Source organism: Buteo buteo, chromosome 2 (genome assembly GCF_964188355.1).
Source record: "Buteo buteo chromosome 2, bButBut1.hap1.1, whole genome shotgun sequence".
NCBI classification, from domain to species: Eukaryota; Metazoa; Chordata; class Aves; order Accipitriformes; family Accipitridae; genus Buteo; species Buteo buteo.
The window spans coordinates 5,957,854-5,974,878 of NC_134172.1; the positions used below are offsets into that span (position 1 = coordinate 5,957,854).

At 47.4% G+C, this 17,025-nt stretch overlaps 1 protein-coding gene across 2 annotated transcripts in view; it reads right to left on the minus strand.

The window, feature by feature from the left end:
- LOC142038778 (mitogen-activated protein kinase kinase kinase 3-like) overlaps nt 1-17,025 on the minus strand; it is an 84,504-nt gene that overhangs the window by 8,184 nt on the left and 59,295 nt on the right. For both annotated transcript variants that reach the window (XM_075044547.1, XM_075044536.1), the window contains exons 8-14: nt 10,153-10,286; nt 7,304-7,377; nt 5,220-5,287; nt 3,170-3,262; nt 1,958-2,152; nt 945-1,093; nt 211-342 (exon numbers count right to left, since the gene is read on the minus strand). In XM_075044547.1, coding sequence (XP_074900648.1) covers nt 211-342; nt 945-1,093; nt 1,958-2,152; nt 3,170-3,262; nt 5,220-5,287; nt 7,304-7,377; nt 10,153-10,286 — 845 coding nt within the window. The remainder of the gene's footprint in view (nt 1-210; nt 343-944; nt 1,094-1,957; nt 2,153-3,169; nt 3,263-5,219; nt 5,288-7,303; nt 7,378-10,152; nt 10,287-17,025) is intronic.

Below are 17,025 nucleotides of genomic sequence, written 5' to 3' on the forward strand. Positions count from 1 at the left end.
TACCCTGTGCATGTTCAGGGGCTTCACCATGACATCTGACTCATAACCTAAGCTTTCCCAAACCTTAGGGATGCATCCACCGTTTTGGTTTGGCTCATAGAGCAGCTCAGCTGAACAGTTTAACTCCGGATCCAAATTTCACCAAACTCCAGGGCAGTCTAAATCTGTTCTCTGTCACTCAGGACAATCTTTAGCAGGAACCGCACTTACCCCTGGCATGTATTCAACAAAGATAGACAGTTTCTTCTCCTCAGGATCCCGCAAGCACCCGTAGTACTGCACTATCCTGTCATGACGGAGAGTCTTCAACAGCTGAATCTCACATTCTAAGGCATTCACCTCCTGCAATAGAACAGACATGCTTCGTGACGAAAGGGAATGGTTACTTTGGGAATATTATCCAAATATTGCTCGATGCTGAGCACTCTTTTCATCGCACCTGTGAATCTGCCCACTAGGACACCATCCACATAAGGCTGAGAAAAGAGAAGTGCTGCCCTAAGAAAAAGGTAAGGAGAAAGACAGATAGGATATACGCAAGGGCTTGGCTTTGAGACAGGTTTACTTATTATTACTTGTGCTCAAGAAGTTTTTCTGGAAAGATGTGAATGAAGACATCAGCAAAGCTAATGCAGCACCCAGAGTGGAAAGAAGGTGAAGGGAGCAAGGCCAAAACTAAGGAAGAGCAGACAGACCTACAAGAGATGATACTTTAGACAGAGTGGGACAACATGACCAAGGAACTAGGAGATAGAGAAGTCACCAGAGCATGCTGACTGGTGCCACAAGCCATTCAGGACCACTCCGAAAAGCGAAAACAACACATACTGTCTCCAGACACTGCCTTCCATCAGGGACACGGACCCCTCTACCACCTCTACCCTCAGCCTCCAGCCCACAATTCCCCAACGTGCTGCAGAACGCAGCCCTGCCCTCGTACTCACTTTACTTGTCTCTTGACTGTCAGGGTCGAAAGGCACCTGCTTTACTGACAGCTCCCGGCCAGTGTCAGCATCGTAGCAGAGATAAACTTCCCCAAAAGCTCCTCTTCCAAGCAGCTTCCCCAGCCTCCAGTTCACAGGTGCCTGCAGGGCTACAGAAGAGAGGAGAGGGTTGAGAGAAGAGCACAGCAGGAAGACTTCAGCATCAGGGTCCATCTGAGCCTATAGAATGCTGATCAGGCTCATAATGAGCTCACCAGGGCAGGCAGTGAGCCACTCTCTCCCCACGGACACCATAACAAACCAGTTTTAACTGCACTAGTGCTACTGGTGTGGGGGGGGGATATCTCCCAGTCTGCATTAATATAAAGCAGAAACAAGTCCCAGAAAAGTCACATTTCTTTAAGAGTCCTTCCTCCAAAAACTGCTTTCTTAGCCAATGTTGGACTTTCTGTCCTCTGCTGTAGGAGAGGTTAGGATACAGCATGGCAGAGCAGCAACCCAGGCAGGGACCAGTAAAGAGTTTTATCTCACTGGTCATTCCTAGGTTGTTATCCATCAACAAACAGGCCCAGAATGCACCAAATTCTATAGCATGGGCAGTCTTGCAATACCAGAGCAGCCTGCAACATCACCTTTGGGTGCTGGGATGACAGCAATGTAAGCCAAAGAACAGAGCTTCTGTACGCATTCGCTCCCACATCCCAAGTCTCCTGGAAGCTTCTGCTGCACAAGCACACCGACAGTCCAACACACTCAGCAAGTGATGAACACCAGCTGACCCTACACACAATCTCAGCTCAAGGCCAAGGTAAGATACAGTGTGTTGTATTAAATCTTCCTCACTGAGACATAAGTAAGCGCAGTGAGCCTCATGTTGGGGGTGGAATCAAAGTGCATTCACACATGGTTAGCTTAGCTGACACCCAGGAACTCAGCAGGTCATGGTAACACAATTTTCTGTCAAGACCTGGATGCACTGAGACCTCAGACACTAGTGGCTTTGATTCACTTACAGTTCCTAGCTTTTGTAGGGGAGGTGCTGAAGACCTGCAGACCTTTTTCACAATTGTTCCACCATTTGGGCCTGTACTCGTCGTACTGCAAGGTGCTGAGCTTGCTGTCCCCATTAAAGCTCTTAGTTCGGCTAGAAGGGACAAGCTGAAACAGGTTCTCCTGTGGGAAGTAACTCCTGGGGAAAGTCCTCCGGCCTGCAGGAGAAAAGGGGAAGAGTTATAGCAAGAATGCACACACCAGCTTGGATCTACCTATTACCACCTTTTTACATTGCTTCCCAGACCCAGTGATGCACCTCTTCAAATTAAACAAAATAAGTTTAATGAAACCAAAGCAAAGCCCTGGGAACATTTTTAATTCAATTTAAGAGTTGTTAACAGCAGGCATTACATCTAATGCAGATGTTTCCAGTGGGTACCCAATGGTTTAATTACATTAGGGGTTTTGTTGGTTGTTAATCACAAATAAACTCTGACCAGGCAGGGATTTACTCTGCAAATTATCCCTGCCATCCCCTAAGTCCACAATACAAATGACCACACAAGCAGTGCCAGATCTCGTGATAACTGCTTTCACAAGGGTGGTATCAGTGAGAGATGAAATTCAGTCTGGGAGGCTCAATATGCTGTCTGCATGTCCTGAGTATTTTTTTTTCCAAGGGAATTTGATTCTTATTCAGTTTTGCCTCCCACCACTTGCAGTCTCATACAATGAAAGGAAGAGGAGCAAGAAGGTGATGGAGTGGTCCCCGAAGCTCAGAGCTTACCAGCTTAAAACAGAGATGTGAACAGATACTGCTACCCTGAAATTGCTAGGGGATTTCCTACAGCTCTGTGAGAAACCTGCTGTAAAGGTCACAAACAAGCATCCTCAAAAGCAAGCAATTTAGGGGAACAGAAAGGTTGATATTGCCAGGGATGAGAAATGCCAGTCATCCATGTGGTGAAGTTAAAACAGGTGTAAGCAGAGGAGATGCTGAGCACTGACTTTCATACATGCTGTAGATGCTCAGCACTTCCTAAACCCAGACCCACAAGGTCTTACAGAGGATGCTCTTCAGAATACACAAGTGAATCACAAATTACTTGGTGGTTCTCCCTTTATTAGAAACCTCTCCTTCCCAAGTCTCTCCAGTCCTAGGCATTGTCACAAGCCATCGAGACCTTGGACTGAGCACCTCCCTCCCCCCCTACCCTCCGTCATTTTCTTACCGTCACTGTAGTCCTTGCGACTTTGGGAGAGGTGGTACTGCCTCGGGAAGGTCCCACCTTTACCAAACCTCTCGCAGAACGGGATGTCGAAATCTGACAGGAGGGAAGAAGACACGTGTTTCTGAGATCAGCTTAGTATCAAATGCCCAGAGCATTTCTTATGGGAAAGCATTCTGGTCTTCATGCTGAATTACAGGCAAGAACAAAGTGACAAGCTGTTCATTTACATGACCATATATTTCCCAAGGCTCACTCCAAAATCTGTCCACAGTGACAGCCTCCTTAGTGGAAAATAAGGGCTAGACTCACTGGTCTTGGTGCCCCGAAATCAAAGAGGTTTAACTGGTTGCTTTATGGACCCTGGCCTACACTGTTCAAATACAAGGCAGGGGATTAACATAGACTACACCTGATTTCCAAGACAGAGCACTAAACATCTTATTTGTACATGGAAAAATGCAAAAATTAGCGTGGAAACAGAACTGCCAGGCAGGGTCAGGCCCAGATCCATTTACTCCAAAACCTCTGTTCTGATATCAGCTATTTCCAGGGAAATGCAAAAATCCAGCACTTGGCTAACACCGGACAATCTCTCCCCTCTTTCGTTTCAGATGCAACTCCTGACCTCTGAAAGACAGAGACCAATATACACCCCAGAGCTCCAAACTTTTATATTTACTTTGATTAAATGCTAGAAAGATAGAGTTAGAATATACAGAAGGGATTAAAGACCATCAGAGTTTAGATTAGACATGAGATTAGGAGAGAGATGGATGGACATAGGAGATAAGGACATATTTTCTTAATTAAAAAAATGCTGCATAGAAAGCCATTGCTGGTAGCACCGAATAATTTGAGATTAAAATATCTGTCACTTCCCCCCCCATCTTTCACCTCCTGTTTTTCCTCCATCCAACTCTAATGACACAGTCCATTCTGATTGTTTGTTTGTCTTAGCCTGGGGCCAGGAGCCGCTCCTTGGAGACCGTTCCTGGCCTCTGCTGCACTTCAGCATGATTTCCCCATTACAGCAGCGCGCAAGAGGAGTGCATAATGGCTGAAATACGGTCAGCAAGAAAAGCAACAAGGACAGGTCAAAAGGTTCTCAGCAAGCCACGTGTGAGCAACGATGCAGAGTGGTGTCTCAAAGCAAAATACCTCCCCTACCTCTAGGGATGTATTAAAACCTTCAGTGACGTGGAGTGACTGCAGCTTCATGTCTACAGTTCAGTCTAGAAATCCTGCCTCAGGCCAGAACTGAGTTATCATGCCACAGGCTGACTCCTATTTGCTCATTTTTAATAGTGAAAGTCATTACAATATTACAGAGTTTCCATGATTTAACCAGCTGGATGTTTATAAGTGATTAAGCAGTAACCTAAGATCCTTGCAAGTTACCAATACACTTTCTCTAACAGCATTTGCAGTATTACAGACAATTATTAATGCAAGTGGAAGAGGTATAACTCCCTAGAGAGTTTGGGACTTGGGTTTTGCTATGTAGGAAGTCAGGATTCAGAAAGTGCAGGTCATGGGTACTAACAGAGACAAAAGGTGATCCCACAAAGCTGTTTCCAGCTTGGCAGAACCTCGCAGTTGTCTCCAAATACAAGAGCAAGGCCCCCTCAGCAACTTCTTCCAACACAGAACTCAACTCTGATCTTTCAAACAGCTTTACTTGCTTGCATCCATTTACTTCAGGGCTCTTGCTACCCAGTTTGGACTGTTGTTGCTGTAAATTGATTCCCAAACCAGGCCCAAAGGTTCTTCAATGCTACCACTATTACTACAGAGCCAAGAAGGGTTAATGATGACAAGATCAGCCCTGCCTGTGCTTCATGCTCTGGGTCTTTTGAGTTTAGGAAACATTCATGTTTGATCATTGCAGGGTCATTTTTGAAGTGTAAACTAAGAAATGGAGCTGGTTTGTTTGATTGATTGTTTTTAATTACTTTTCATGCAGTACCATCCCTCTAATAACCTTTATCCAGTCTCTTTACTACATGCTTTTCGTACTTTTAAGCAACTACAAACCTCCAAGAGTGCTTACCCATGCAATCAAGACTGTCTTTGGGATGGGTCTTCCTTCCAGGAACAGGGGTTTGGGTAAAGGGAGGGCTGCAAAGAGATGAAAAAAAAAAAAAAAAGATACACTTTATTATATCAGAAAGGCTATGGAATGAATTAGGAAGTGATTACAAGCAGAAAGGACAGGCTACACCACAAGATGCACTGATCAGTCCAGTAGACCAAACTGAGCTCCCATCCTCAACTTGCACAAGAATGAAGATTGGTTTTTTGCTGGATCACAGCTTGTTCCTGTGGCAAACAAAAGGGATGCTGCAAGAAACACAGTCACCAGGCTGAAAAGAAGCAGCCAAAGACCATAGCACCTATGCACAAGATGGCACAAAAGCAGGGCTGTAGATGTCTCTTCTCTCAAGGTCAAGCTTTCAACCGTGCAACTCTGCTTTCTATGAACATTGCTGAGTTGCTGCAGATGTACACACTGGAGTCCTTCATGCGGGTCTCCCCTTCTCTGCAACATCATCCCCCACATTCCCCATGCAGGAAGGTCTGTACCACAACTGGGCACACGCACCTTCACAGAAGACCAGGAGGGAGAGTGCAGGACTGGTGCTTCAAGGCTCAAGGTCTTTATACTACACTGAGAGGATGATAAAGCCCTGCAAGGGGATCTCAGCAATCCTAATTTCACCCCAGCCTCTGTAAAGGCCAACCGGGTGATCTGCACAGGTTGCTTTTCCACTCTCCCTTTTAACAAAATGGCCATAGTAGTAGAAATCTGCTTTGTAAAGTGCTCTGAAATCTACTCAGTCAAAGCTGATCACAGCAGGTTTGCTACAGCAAAGACGAATTTGTTGTGTTATTTCTTAGCATCAGACTTGTCACGATGCCTGGTGACTAGCTGTGCCCTCTTGAGGCTAATGCTATCTCAAGCAATTGGCTGCAAGGGCTCAGCTACATCTTTGCAGGAATAGACATACTTACTCCTCTTTCTGCCTTTGAAGAACACAGCCCTCCTCGTGCCTTTTCCAGCTCCTAAACCCCATGACTGACAACAGCTGCCTGCTTCTTTGTATGTGACATCAATCCATACTACCCTCTCGCAACCATGCCTAACACTCTTCTCTCAGTTCACAATCAACTGTTACAACCACGCCATGCTCCTTCTGTTCTTCCTAGCAAAGTCTATGCAAAAGCAAAGCTGGGGCATAGAGCCTGGGAGCACAAGGAATCCAGCTTCGATACAGCAGCAACAATGAGCAAATACATCACAGGAAATTATTAAAAGCCACAAAAAGGAAACGGACCTCGATGCTGAGACAGATCCAAAGCACAGATTGCTGCAAACCCAAAGCACGCTACACAATCAAATCAACACAACGCAGACCTGCTGGAACACAGCCTCGATGCTGTATGGCAAACACAACGGGGGGGAAAAAAAAATAATCTTTGATGCAGATGGAAAAAAAGATATACTGCTTCCCAAAAGGACACTGTGTCTTATACACAGCCTACTGTGCACAGCAGCAGACATACAGTTGCTGTGCACGTGTGAGCTTGGACCAACCAGCCGCACCAACTATTGAATTGCAGCCTGTGTTAGTACAACGTGTCCTAGTTGCTTCCTGCTGAGAAGCTAAACTTAGTTGTTGCTCGTCTGGTGTCCTCAGCACCTTGACTGACACGCCTGTGGCTGCTGGCAGTGTACAGGGGCTGCCGAATTTACAAGTGGTCAATGGAGAGCAGACAGCATGCCTGGGGAGGACGTGGCACGTAGAGGCTAAGAGAGTATTGACCTGGTGACTGCAGAAAGCCACGGGGGTAGGAAAGGGATCTGATCGAAGCAGAAAACTGGGGCACACAAAGCCAGGCTGTCCGCAGATCCCCAGCTACTTTGTCCAACTCAGATTACTGCAATTCAAATCATACCATCACACAGATGTCTGTGCTAGGATCTGGTTTTTAGCATTCAGGAGAAATTTGTTTTTCTCAGGTGCATCCTCATCCCAACAGGAACCTCAGGGGATACCACTAATCCCACTCTTCTCCCACTATGGAGCGGAGGCTGCATTTCAGCTTCTGAACTTGGTGACGTGCACGACTCACCTGTCCACAGATCTGTCCAGCGACTGGCAGCTCCCAGACAGTGACTCATCGGGGCTGATGAAAGCTTCAAGCATCTGACAGTGAAAGAAAAGGGAAAACAATGAAACCATACACTGTAGCTCTTCAAGCTCCAGTACTAGCAGACCTCTGCAGAGTCAACAAGGCTCCACTGAAGACAGCTGATTTACACCAGCTGATGCCAGCTCCAGTAGAGATGAGATCCAATCTAACAAAAGTTTTCTTCCCTATGGAAATCCATTTATGGTGCCCTCTTTGGATTATTGTTCTTTCCAACTGCTATTTACTAGTAGGGAAGCTGAGGCAAAGATAATTAGCACCCTGATGTTGAAACCATGCTGAGAAGTCAATGAGATTCAAAGTGCTCAAGTATTTGTTTAAAAAAAAAAAAAAAACGTAATTAAAAAAAAAAAAATCAGGGCACAAATGATGTGCCCAAGGCCAAGCAGCTATTGTGCGCCACAGCCAGGATCACAGCCCTGGACTCCTGACTTCCCCAAGGTGTCCTGGCACACAAGACCAGCCTTCCTCTCTGGTGATAAGTGAAGCATCACCAGGGCTTTTGGCTGGAGGAACTGGCTTGGCTCTCACTAGCTCAGTGAGTCAAAAGCTGAAGTTGTGTTGCTTCCTGGATGAGACATTGTACTGGACGGGGTTATTTATAGCTGGTTAGTAACAATAGAGGTTTTGTATTGAGTAGCAAACCTAGGGGCTATGTGCACTTTTACGCGGAGCAGTGCTTGCTCAGGGCCACGCTATGCTGTGGTCAGTACAATGTTTCCTCCTGGCTGCAGACCCATTGTAGACACTCGCTAACCCCTACTCCGAAGCCAGCCCCAAGCCTAGCACGTTCCCAGGAAAGCTGAGCAACGAGGGTTAAACACCACGTGGAGTCACCCTTTGCTGGCTCCTGGACCCACATCGCTGCTCCTTCCTTCTGTACAGCAACAGCCTCCCTTTCCATGCGCTATTCCTGCGTTCAACCTCCTCCACCGGTTGTCATAACAGCTCGCATTGTTTTGGCAGGACAGTCCCAATTGGAAAGTGCGATTTTTCTCTGCTTCCCAGTTTTTACCCCAAAGCCTTATCCTTCAAAATGCACTAGCCAAAGAGGAGCAAGACCCCTGCTAGACCCCACTCCCCACCTCTGTCAGCCATGCCAGGTCTCCCCCAGCAGTTAAAATAATGCTGAAAGAGACTCATTTCTCAAAAGCATAGAACTGGGAATCTGAGCAGGCTCCATACTCAACCTCTGTTCATCTGCCAAGCTGGTGTCAAGGCAAAGACCGCAGTTACATCACAGGCTTGCACAGGGGCATCCCCCAAAAGGCAGCAAGCACCAGCTTGTAAGTGGTTTTCTACCAGGCACAAGAATATTCTGAGGGCAAAGCCCATATGGGGAAAAGCATGGCTGCTCAATGAGAATAGATAAAAAACCAAAACCCCAAACCATCCCCAAATCCTCTTTTTCCTGCATTTAATTTGCCAGAGAAGGGCAGCAGGCCACCCACAGAGTGATGCTGGGGAAAAGCAAGTAGAGCATCTGGGAACCTTCATCAGGAGCAGGCTCAGGGCTCAGCTAATGCTAACGGAGCTCCATTAACGGCCAGTGGAGCTGTGCTGATTTACACCCAGGAGGGTTCATGCAGACCCTCCCCCTGCACACAGACACAGTTTGTCTTAATCCTACCAAACGTGTTTGGAAGGCATGTGAAAACAATAGAAAGCCAACTTTTGGCTGCACGGAGCACAAAATACATCTGCACTCTGATGCTGCCAAGACTCACCCGGAGTGACTTCTTATTTTATTAATGGCTGTATAATAAACTGTTGAAAACACAACTTTGCCATGGAAACACTGGCACAGCCTGCACACAAAAGGGAAACCAGTGGGTGCTACTTGAGTGTAGGAAATTAACGTCTCCCCAGGCAGAATCCTTGGGGGCTGTCATAGCAGCCTCCTGGAGCGAGCTTAGTGCCTTCCAGATGTCCCTCTGTGGCCCTCCTGCATGGCCAACCCTCCTGCAAATTGTGGACCTAGTCCTGCCCTTCCAGGAGCTTTGCAAGAATGAATTTTGTGCCCAGACAGCCCAGCTGACTTCTCAGGACTTATACTAAGCTCTTTGGAGCTATAGGTTGAACAGAGATGCAAACGGAGAGGGAGATGTAAGCTGCTCCCCCTCTGGTCCCTTGACACTGCAGAGTTTCCCCCATCGTGGGTACCAGATTGACTGGAGGAAGAGGTACTGCTCATCACAGTGCTGAAGAACTAGCTGCTCTTTTATTACTGAGACATTGGAATATCCAAACTCCTTATTAAGAGAGGGAAAAAAAAAATATACGGGGGAGGGACAGAGAGACAAAACCGCAGAGAGAGGCTGTGGGCAGGGCCAAGAACTGTAACTGGAGCTCAGGCAGAAACAGCACACGAGAAGAAGCAAGAGCTGCTGACATCCCCAGGCTGTTGCAATCGCAGGCAATCGGTTGCTCGGCACACTCCCTCGTGGTCCCCGGGATCCGGGAAGGCTGCGGCCACGAGGGCCCAACAGCTGGCGTGCATGCGTGTCCCAGATCTATGCTAATCCAGAGCTACCTGAGGGTGCCTGAGCATGTTCCTATCACTACTGCAGCTGGCTTTTAGGGTTCTTGGAAATCAGGCCTGCTGTTTCTTGAGCATGCCAAGCCTGGGGGCGCCCATTCCTGGAAAAAGCTGGCCTGAGCCCCATGCATGGGGCCCGCTGGGAATTTAATGGTGGGAATGGCACTCACAGTCCAGCCTCCCTCGTGCCTAACACTGTCCTGGTTTAACCCATACGCCCTGGCCCACTTACATTCTGATCCATGGTCTCGGGGATGAACTCGCCCTCGCTGTTGATGCTGGTATAGGATCCTTGGCGAGCGATCTGCTGCTGCTCTTCAGGAACACTCCCTGGGGGTGGAGAACTCCGGCCAGTGTGCAGAGAGCCTAGGACATGGGAAAGGCACAGGTCAAGGAGAGGACTTGCCACATCCAAGTCCTTCCAGAGACAGTGTTCCAGTGATCACAGACCTCCTGGAGATGCTGCTGGGTTTGAACTTGTGTGGAAGGAAACAGAGGAGCTAGAGACGCGATACTATTCACGGGCATCCGTGCTTTTACAACAGGGACAGTTTGTTACTGTGGGGCCACGCAACATCTAGCAGTCTTGGCCTTCAACCTACCCTAGATACTAAGAGCTGTGCACTGTATCCAGGTGCTTTGTCAATGTCAGAAAGAAAAGGGCTCCAGAGTTTTGTTGTGATACAATCAGTCAATCTCAAAGCAAAACACAAACTCCAAACCCACCTCCCCTCTTTGACCTCCAGGCATTTCCTCCCTGGATCACATCACTGCCTTGTTCAGCAATCTGGGGAACAGCTCAGGTGAACTCAGTGCAACATCACTTTAACACTTGTTATATGGAAAACAATTTGAACTCAAATACCCCTCTTCTCTCCCCCTTCCTATACGAAAGTAAAGAGGAAGAAAAACCAGCCCTCAAAGCCGAGAACCATGGGGAGGGGAACAATCTACGGGATCAGCTCGTCCCATGTCCTGCCAAGGGAGAGTTGTCTCCCCCGTCTGTAGCCCCAGAGGCTCCACACTTGCAGCTGGCAGAGCCTCCACACCAGGCAGAGCCACCTGGAAACCCCTAAGTTTGCACCTCAGCACAGACAGCAAGGCTTTCACAGGCTCCCCCTCAGGGCTCTTTTGCAGAAGGGGGTTTTCTATTCTGGAAGAGAATTCCACAGCTTCCTTACGTGGACGTCCCATTCCTTCCCCTTATTCACCCAAATCCACCCTAACTAATTCCTTGTGCCTTTTCAGGCTTTAGGGAGTGTTGCCCTCACTTGGCCCAGATGCACAGGCTTGGCTCTGCTTGTCTTTCTGCAGTCCCTCCCCTCCATCCCTGGGCTGTCATCACTTCAAGGCAAGGAATTGCTGACAGAGGTCCGTGCTGTTCCATGCTGGAGCTTTAACCAGGCAGCATTGTGCAACGTGAGCCTTCACACAACAAACCAACTTGTTTTCAAGCAGACTTCTAGAAAGCACCCATCCTTGAAGAGTTAGAAAGCACATGGAGATGCATTTCCTTACGCTTTGTATCTGTTTTTACAGCACTCTTGCCAACTCTTTGGTTCATTACTACCATTTGGTAACAACATGCCCAGGCTAAGCACAGTATTGCAAGAGAAAGTACTGGGAAGGGGCCTATCCCATCATGAATAGTCAACACTGATCAATCAGCGCAACACTTCTGCCTCTTCTGCTGCTATCCCGCATCACAGTTACTGTGCCAGATTGATCTCTGGCATAAATCCATCAGCGTGATCAACACTGCAAATCCAAGTCCCCACCTTTCACTTAAGCTGATAGGCATCAGGAGCTCTAACGTTAACAGTGTCACACCAGCATTAAAGATCACTAAATCAGGCTTGCTGGATTTATAGCAAATACATAGATATCTCTGTCCCATGGTACATCTTCCTACAGACTCCTTGCTCAGATTGTAAAAATAAGAGTCATATGGCTTTGAGTTACTTTTTTTCTTCTTCCTATTTTCTCCTCCACAGATTTCCTGCAGGATAAGAACACAGTGAAAAAAGTCCAACTGAAGTAATGCCAAGATCAAGGGGAGAGAATCTCTCGAGTGCTGCGGCGCTCATAATGAACTGGCTTTCCACCAGCCCTAAAAACAAAACCAGTTGGGAAGTACGGCATCCTCTCTTTGAAGATAAATAAACAAACGTTTAACCATTTAACAGTTCGGGCACCCTGGATAAATCACTGCATTATCATCCCCTCGGTTGCTTAGCAGATGTCAATCCAGAATGCAGCATAAGGGCATTTGGGTGGCTCTTGCTCCAAAAAGCTGCTAAAGGATTTGGCATGGTGTAACCACTGTATCTTAGCTCTGTTGAGCATTTCTGTTACTGCTATGATGAGGTGTGGGTCTGCTCGTGCAGTGCTGGGACCTCTTGCTGCAATAACCCACTCATTGCCCAGAAAGTCTTTGACTTGGATTTTACAAAGAGCTGCATGTGCCCTGTTTGACTTTGAACCCAGGGAGTTAAATGAGATTTATCACAAGCATAAAGACTTTGCATGATCTCACATCAAGCCTTTCCCTGTAACAACTGCTCCCAGTCATCAGGTCAGTTTTGTTTGACCTTCCAGAGTCACACTTCCTGCCAAAAACTGTAAAAGGGGATAAGACACTAGCCATTTCCCAGCAGGCAAGGAAGTTAAACAAAATGCTTAGGCTTTTGCACACCTGCAAACTGCTGGATTGAACCAGATCCCTTTGAGCCAGGCTGTTTGGGTAGAAGAACTGCTCAAAGTAATTTATGCAGCTTCACACCTCCAGGAGCACTGATTGCTGCTGCTTTGCAACCATGCATGCCCATCCGCCTGGGAGGAACATGAGGAGGTGTTGAGAGCAGAGCCCCAGAGCCCAAGGTTGATTCCCCCTGCTTCCAGCCCTATCGTGCCCCGTTAACAAAACCTCAGGCAATCTCAGTGCTGCTGGTGGGGGGAATGGAAAATAGCGGTCAGGGAGAAAGAGCAACTGTGGTACTCAATGGCAGGCATAATTCATAGTGGGGGCAACACAAGGCATATTGGATATATTAGATAATGCTGCTTTACCAACCCAGAGGCAGAGGAAGAAATGGACAGACGAGTGCAGATGTGCCTGTTTGACACATCACAGATGGTCTTCGCACTTGACCTAATACTCAAGAAACAGCAGCAGCACCAGGCAGAGAGAGGAGACCCTCATGGGACTGTCCTCCTGGGGTCGACAGGATTACATGTCAGCTCCAGTCCTCAGACCCAGTGGGGATGGGGCAGGCTCTGAGGCACTTCTTTATAAGCCAAATACTGGCCGGATCTCAGCAGGTCTTTTCAGGACTCCTGAACTTGGAGAAACTCTGCAGATTGGCACCAGTTGAGCATCTGACCTCGGTTACCCTTTGAAGCAAGGTGCTTTGGGAAGGGATTCCTGCTCCATGTTACACACACTAATGTAAAGCTATATATTTGAGACTAGGGCACAGCATGTCCTGAGCAGGGTGAACCAGGCCAGCACGGAGACTTACAGTCACTGCTGGCATCTACTGGGGTCTTTCATGCTCCCTTCTGTTATTTTTATTTAAGAAGTGTCTTTCATGCAGTATGTGCAGAGTTTGTGGTGCTGCACGTACAGCCAGCTCCCCTGTGCCAGGGTTGGCCTCCCTCCACCTTCACATTCCCTGGCTTCACCCTTTCCCTGCCCTGGCAGGTCCTTCGCAAAACTTCATCCATCACCGATCAGCATCAAGCAGGGGTCCCGATGGAGGAGAGAAGCCCCTTACAAGTCAGAGCTGGGGAGGGTTTGTTGGCAGCCGCCTACGCTCACAGCTGCAGCCATGGAGAGCCCAGCCCTGGGATGACGTCGCCACAGAGCTGAACGAGGGACATGACATCAAGATGTGCCGCTCCGCTGAGCCCTGGCAGAAACACAGGGCTCAGGATGCAGCAGCACAAGAAGAGGTAAACCTGCAGGAAATTTCTCACCCTGTGATTGTCGAGGGGAGGTGTGAGCATATAGATCAAATCTCCCTTGATATCTTCTTTTTCAGTGGGACCCCTACAAGTCTCCCTCCTCTCCATGCTGACCCTTTGAGAATGGATTCCTAGATCTTGCTTTAAGGCAAACATCAGGTTACTTCTATACTAATAAGCAGGACAGAGCCCATTTTCTAAGCCCTAAAGCAGCTGGCATGATGCACACAGCCAAATACTCCTCCTCTTCTCAAAATAGAGGGGGGGGGGGTCTCATCCATCCCAACTCCTGCAACAGGTCCCTAGCCCATGCTACCCCAGTTTGTACCTGGGCACTGCTAGGACGGCAGTCAACAGTACAGGGTTGGCCAGGGAACGGGCTATATGATTAAGCAACCTCCTCAATGGCCAACCAGTGCTCGTGTCCTGGCCCTGTGAATTTAATGGCACAGATATCACCTCCAGGCCTTTGTTTCTCAGAGTCATCTGGCGAGCCTGTGCACCAGCAAAGTCTTTGCGCCATCTCTCTCTGGAGATCTGCATTCAAATCCTTCCAGTGTGCTAGCAGGGGTTAGATGCTGCTGCACACGTGTCCCGGCACCCATGAAAACCTGGGCACCATCACTATGGTGGCAATTCTCCAAGGCGAAAGTCCTGCTGTTCCCATGGCTAGTCCGTATTTGACAGCCTGGACTCAACCAGCGTTTGCTCCTGGTCTGGAGAGGGCTGGCAGGCACATGATGCCATGGCTCAGCAACCTGGTTTGCCACTGGGGGTGGCGAGGGAGGAAGCAAGCTTTTGGCAAATGTTTACACTGAAACAGTGATTCTGGAATGGGGCTCCTGAATAATTTGTGGATAATGTTCTGAAACATGTATTTCCTCCAAGTAAATAAAAACAACCCTCAGTTATCTGAAAATCCAGAACCCAAATAGATTTTAGCCAAAGTTTCCTGGCACTCAGCTGAACATTTGCAGATGCTGGACACTAAGAAACTGAAACATTTTCCACTACCCCCCCCCCCCCAAAAAAAAAGAAGGGGGGGGGGATTTCCACTGAAAAAGGGGGGGGGGGAAGAAAATATTGACTTTGCATAAGGTTTTTCAGGGACATGGAGTCAAGACATTTTCTGTCCAGCAGTAGCAAAAATAGCCATATCTTCCCCAGAACATCTACCCCCCTTCCAATGTGCTTGTGCCAACAACATGCAGTTTTATTATTTTTTGCTGCTGCTAACATGGCAGAGTCAGCAGAAAATCATGAGACATCCCAGAAACACTGAGAACATGACCCTGAACCACCTTTTTTTATAAAGTCACTTTAAATCTCCTTTTAAATGTGGTTTCAAGAGAAAAGCTGAACTGAGTTAAGATCCTCTTTTGACAGCAACCACTTTAATGACAGCAAAAGCAAACACTGAAATACCTTGCAACTGCAAGTGAAGAATAGTTTCTCCTACAGAAATCCCAGCCTCTTAGGCTGCCTTTTGACTATCCACCCAATTCAGTGAAATCCCTGGTTCATGGAACCACAACACAGGATCATCTCTGTCTATTGCCTGATGTTCAGTTTTATGCTCCGTTTGAAACACTGCTCTCCCTTTCAACTTGCTGGAGTTTCTGCCCAGCTGCTAGATTACCCAGTTCTGACTCAGGAGGTCAAAAAAATGAATCTGCTGGACTGCAAACACCTCCTAAGCAGAGCTGCAGTAGCTTCATACAGACACCAGATAACTCCATGTTACCACGCATAGACTTTGTTGCAACCTCTTTTCAAACTCAGAGCAAGACTGAGGGTCTGCATGGAGAAGAAAAAAAAAAAAAAAAAAAAAAAAGGATGACTGTAGCATGCATTGGTTACTTTTGCTACCTAACTATGTTAACAGCACCCAGGACACTGGTTTTGGTGCATTAGCAATCAACATGCAGACCATCCTGAAGATCCCAACGTTAGCACACTCTACATCCTACATCTGGTGCTGCCCAGTACTTCTCTTCCATTACCTAGATTAAACCAGCACATTACACCCGTTCCTCCACTCTGCTACTCAGGCATTCTCTCAAAATCCATCTGTACCTCAGGCTCTTGCCCTTGCAGAGCTGATATCTTTTCCTTTGTCTGCCTTGTCTTACCTACAGGGTGCTCTTCAAGGCAGTGACACCTCACAGTCAGTGGTGCAGTCCTGGTCAGGAACTGTCTTGGTATTACAGCAGCTCCAAAACAGTAAGGAAAGGCCAAAGCATGGCATAAAAGTTAGTAGGAAAGTCTAACGTTGCAAGAACTGATCTCCCTAGCACAGCTACACATGGAATCAATTCTGCCCATCACGCTCAGTTCACACATCAGTGACAGCTCCCGGTGCCACAGCTCTTTGCTGGCTTACATTAACAGCTTAACAAGTGCCAAAAAAAGAGCAGCAGAGATGTTTTGCTCAAGCACAGTTTCTGCTGAGGCTCTGTGCCTTACCATGTATTTGTGTGTGCATTTCATTCAGGCTCATCTAGTGACTCTGCCAGACTCTGGGCAAACTCTCAAGAGCCATGTGAGCTAGGAAAAAAAACACAATAGAAAAAGACAACCCTAGTACATCCAAACACCAGCCCCAAAGAGAGCTCTTGTACATGTACCACCCACCCCTGGCTTCGGTAAGAGTTGGGCAGGGCTGCACAAGGGGTTATAATGGACCTGTCCTGGAAGAACATTTCCTATATATCATTGTCTGAGATGCAACAAACCACAGGGTATGTTATCAAGGCAGCACAGGCTATGAGACAGAGAAAGGGCAAATCCTTGGAGAAAAATACTCTTTTGTTGCACAGGGAAAAGAGTTTGGAACTGTTTGCTGCCATATTAGTACAGAGGATCTTTGGAGGATGAAGTATATCTTCATGTATATTTGTATAGGAGGGCCCCACTTTATTCGAGGCCTCTGATGCTGTCATTTCTACAGTTGAGTAATTGTACGAAAACAATAGGGATCTGTGGAAATTACTCTGTGACCAGCACCCACAGACATGGCAGAGAACATCCACTGTATGACAAAATCGTTAGTCCTGCCTATAGGTTGTAATACAAATAATTATACCCCTGCTATACAGTCCTATGGGTTGCTTTACTAGTTCTGCACAAGGAACCCTGC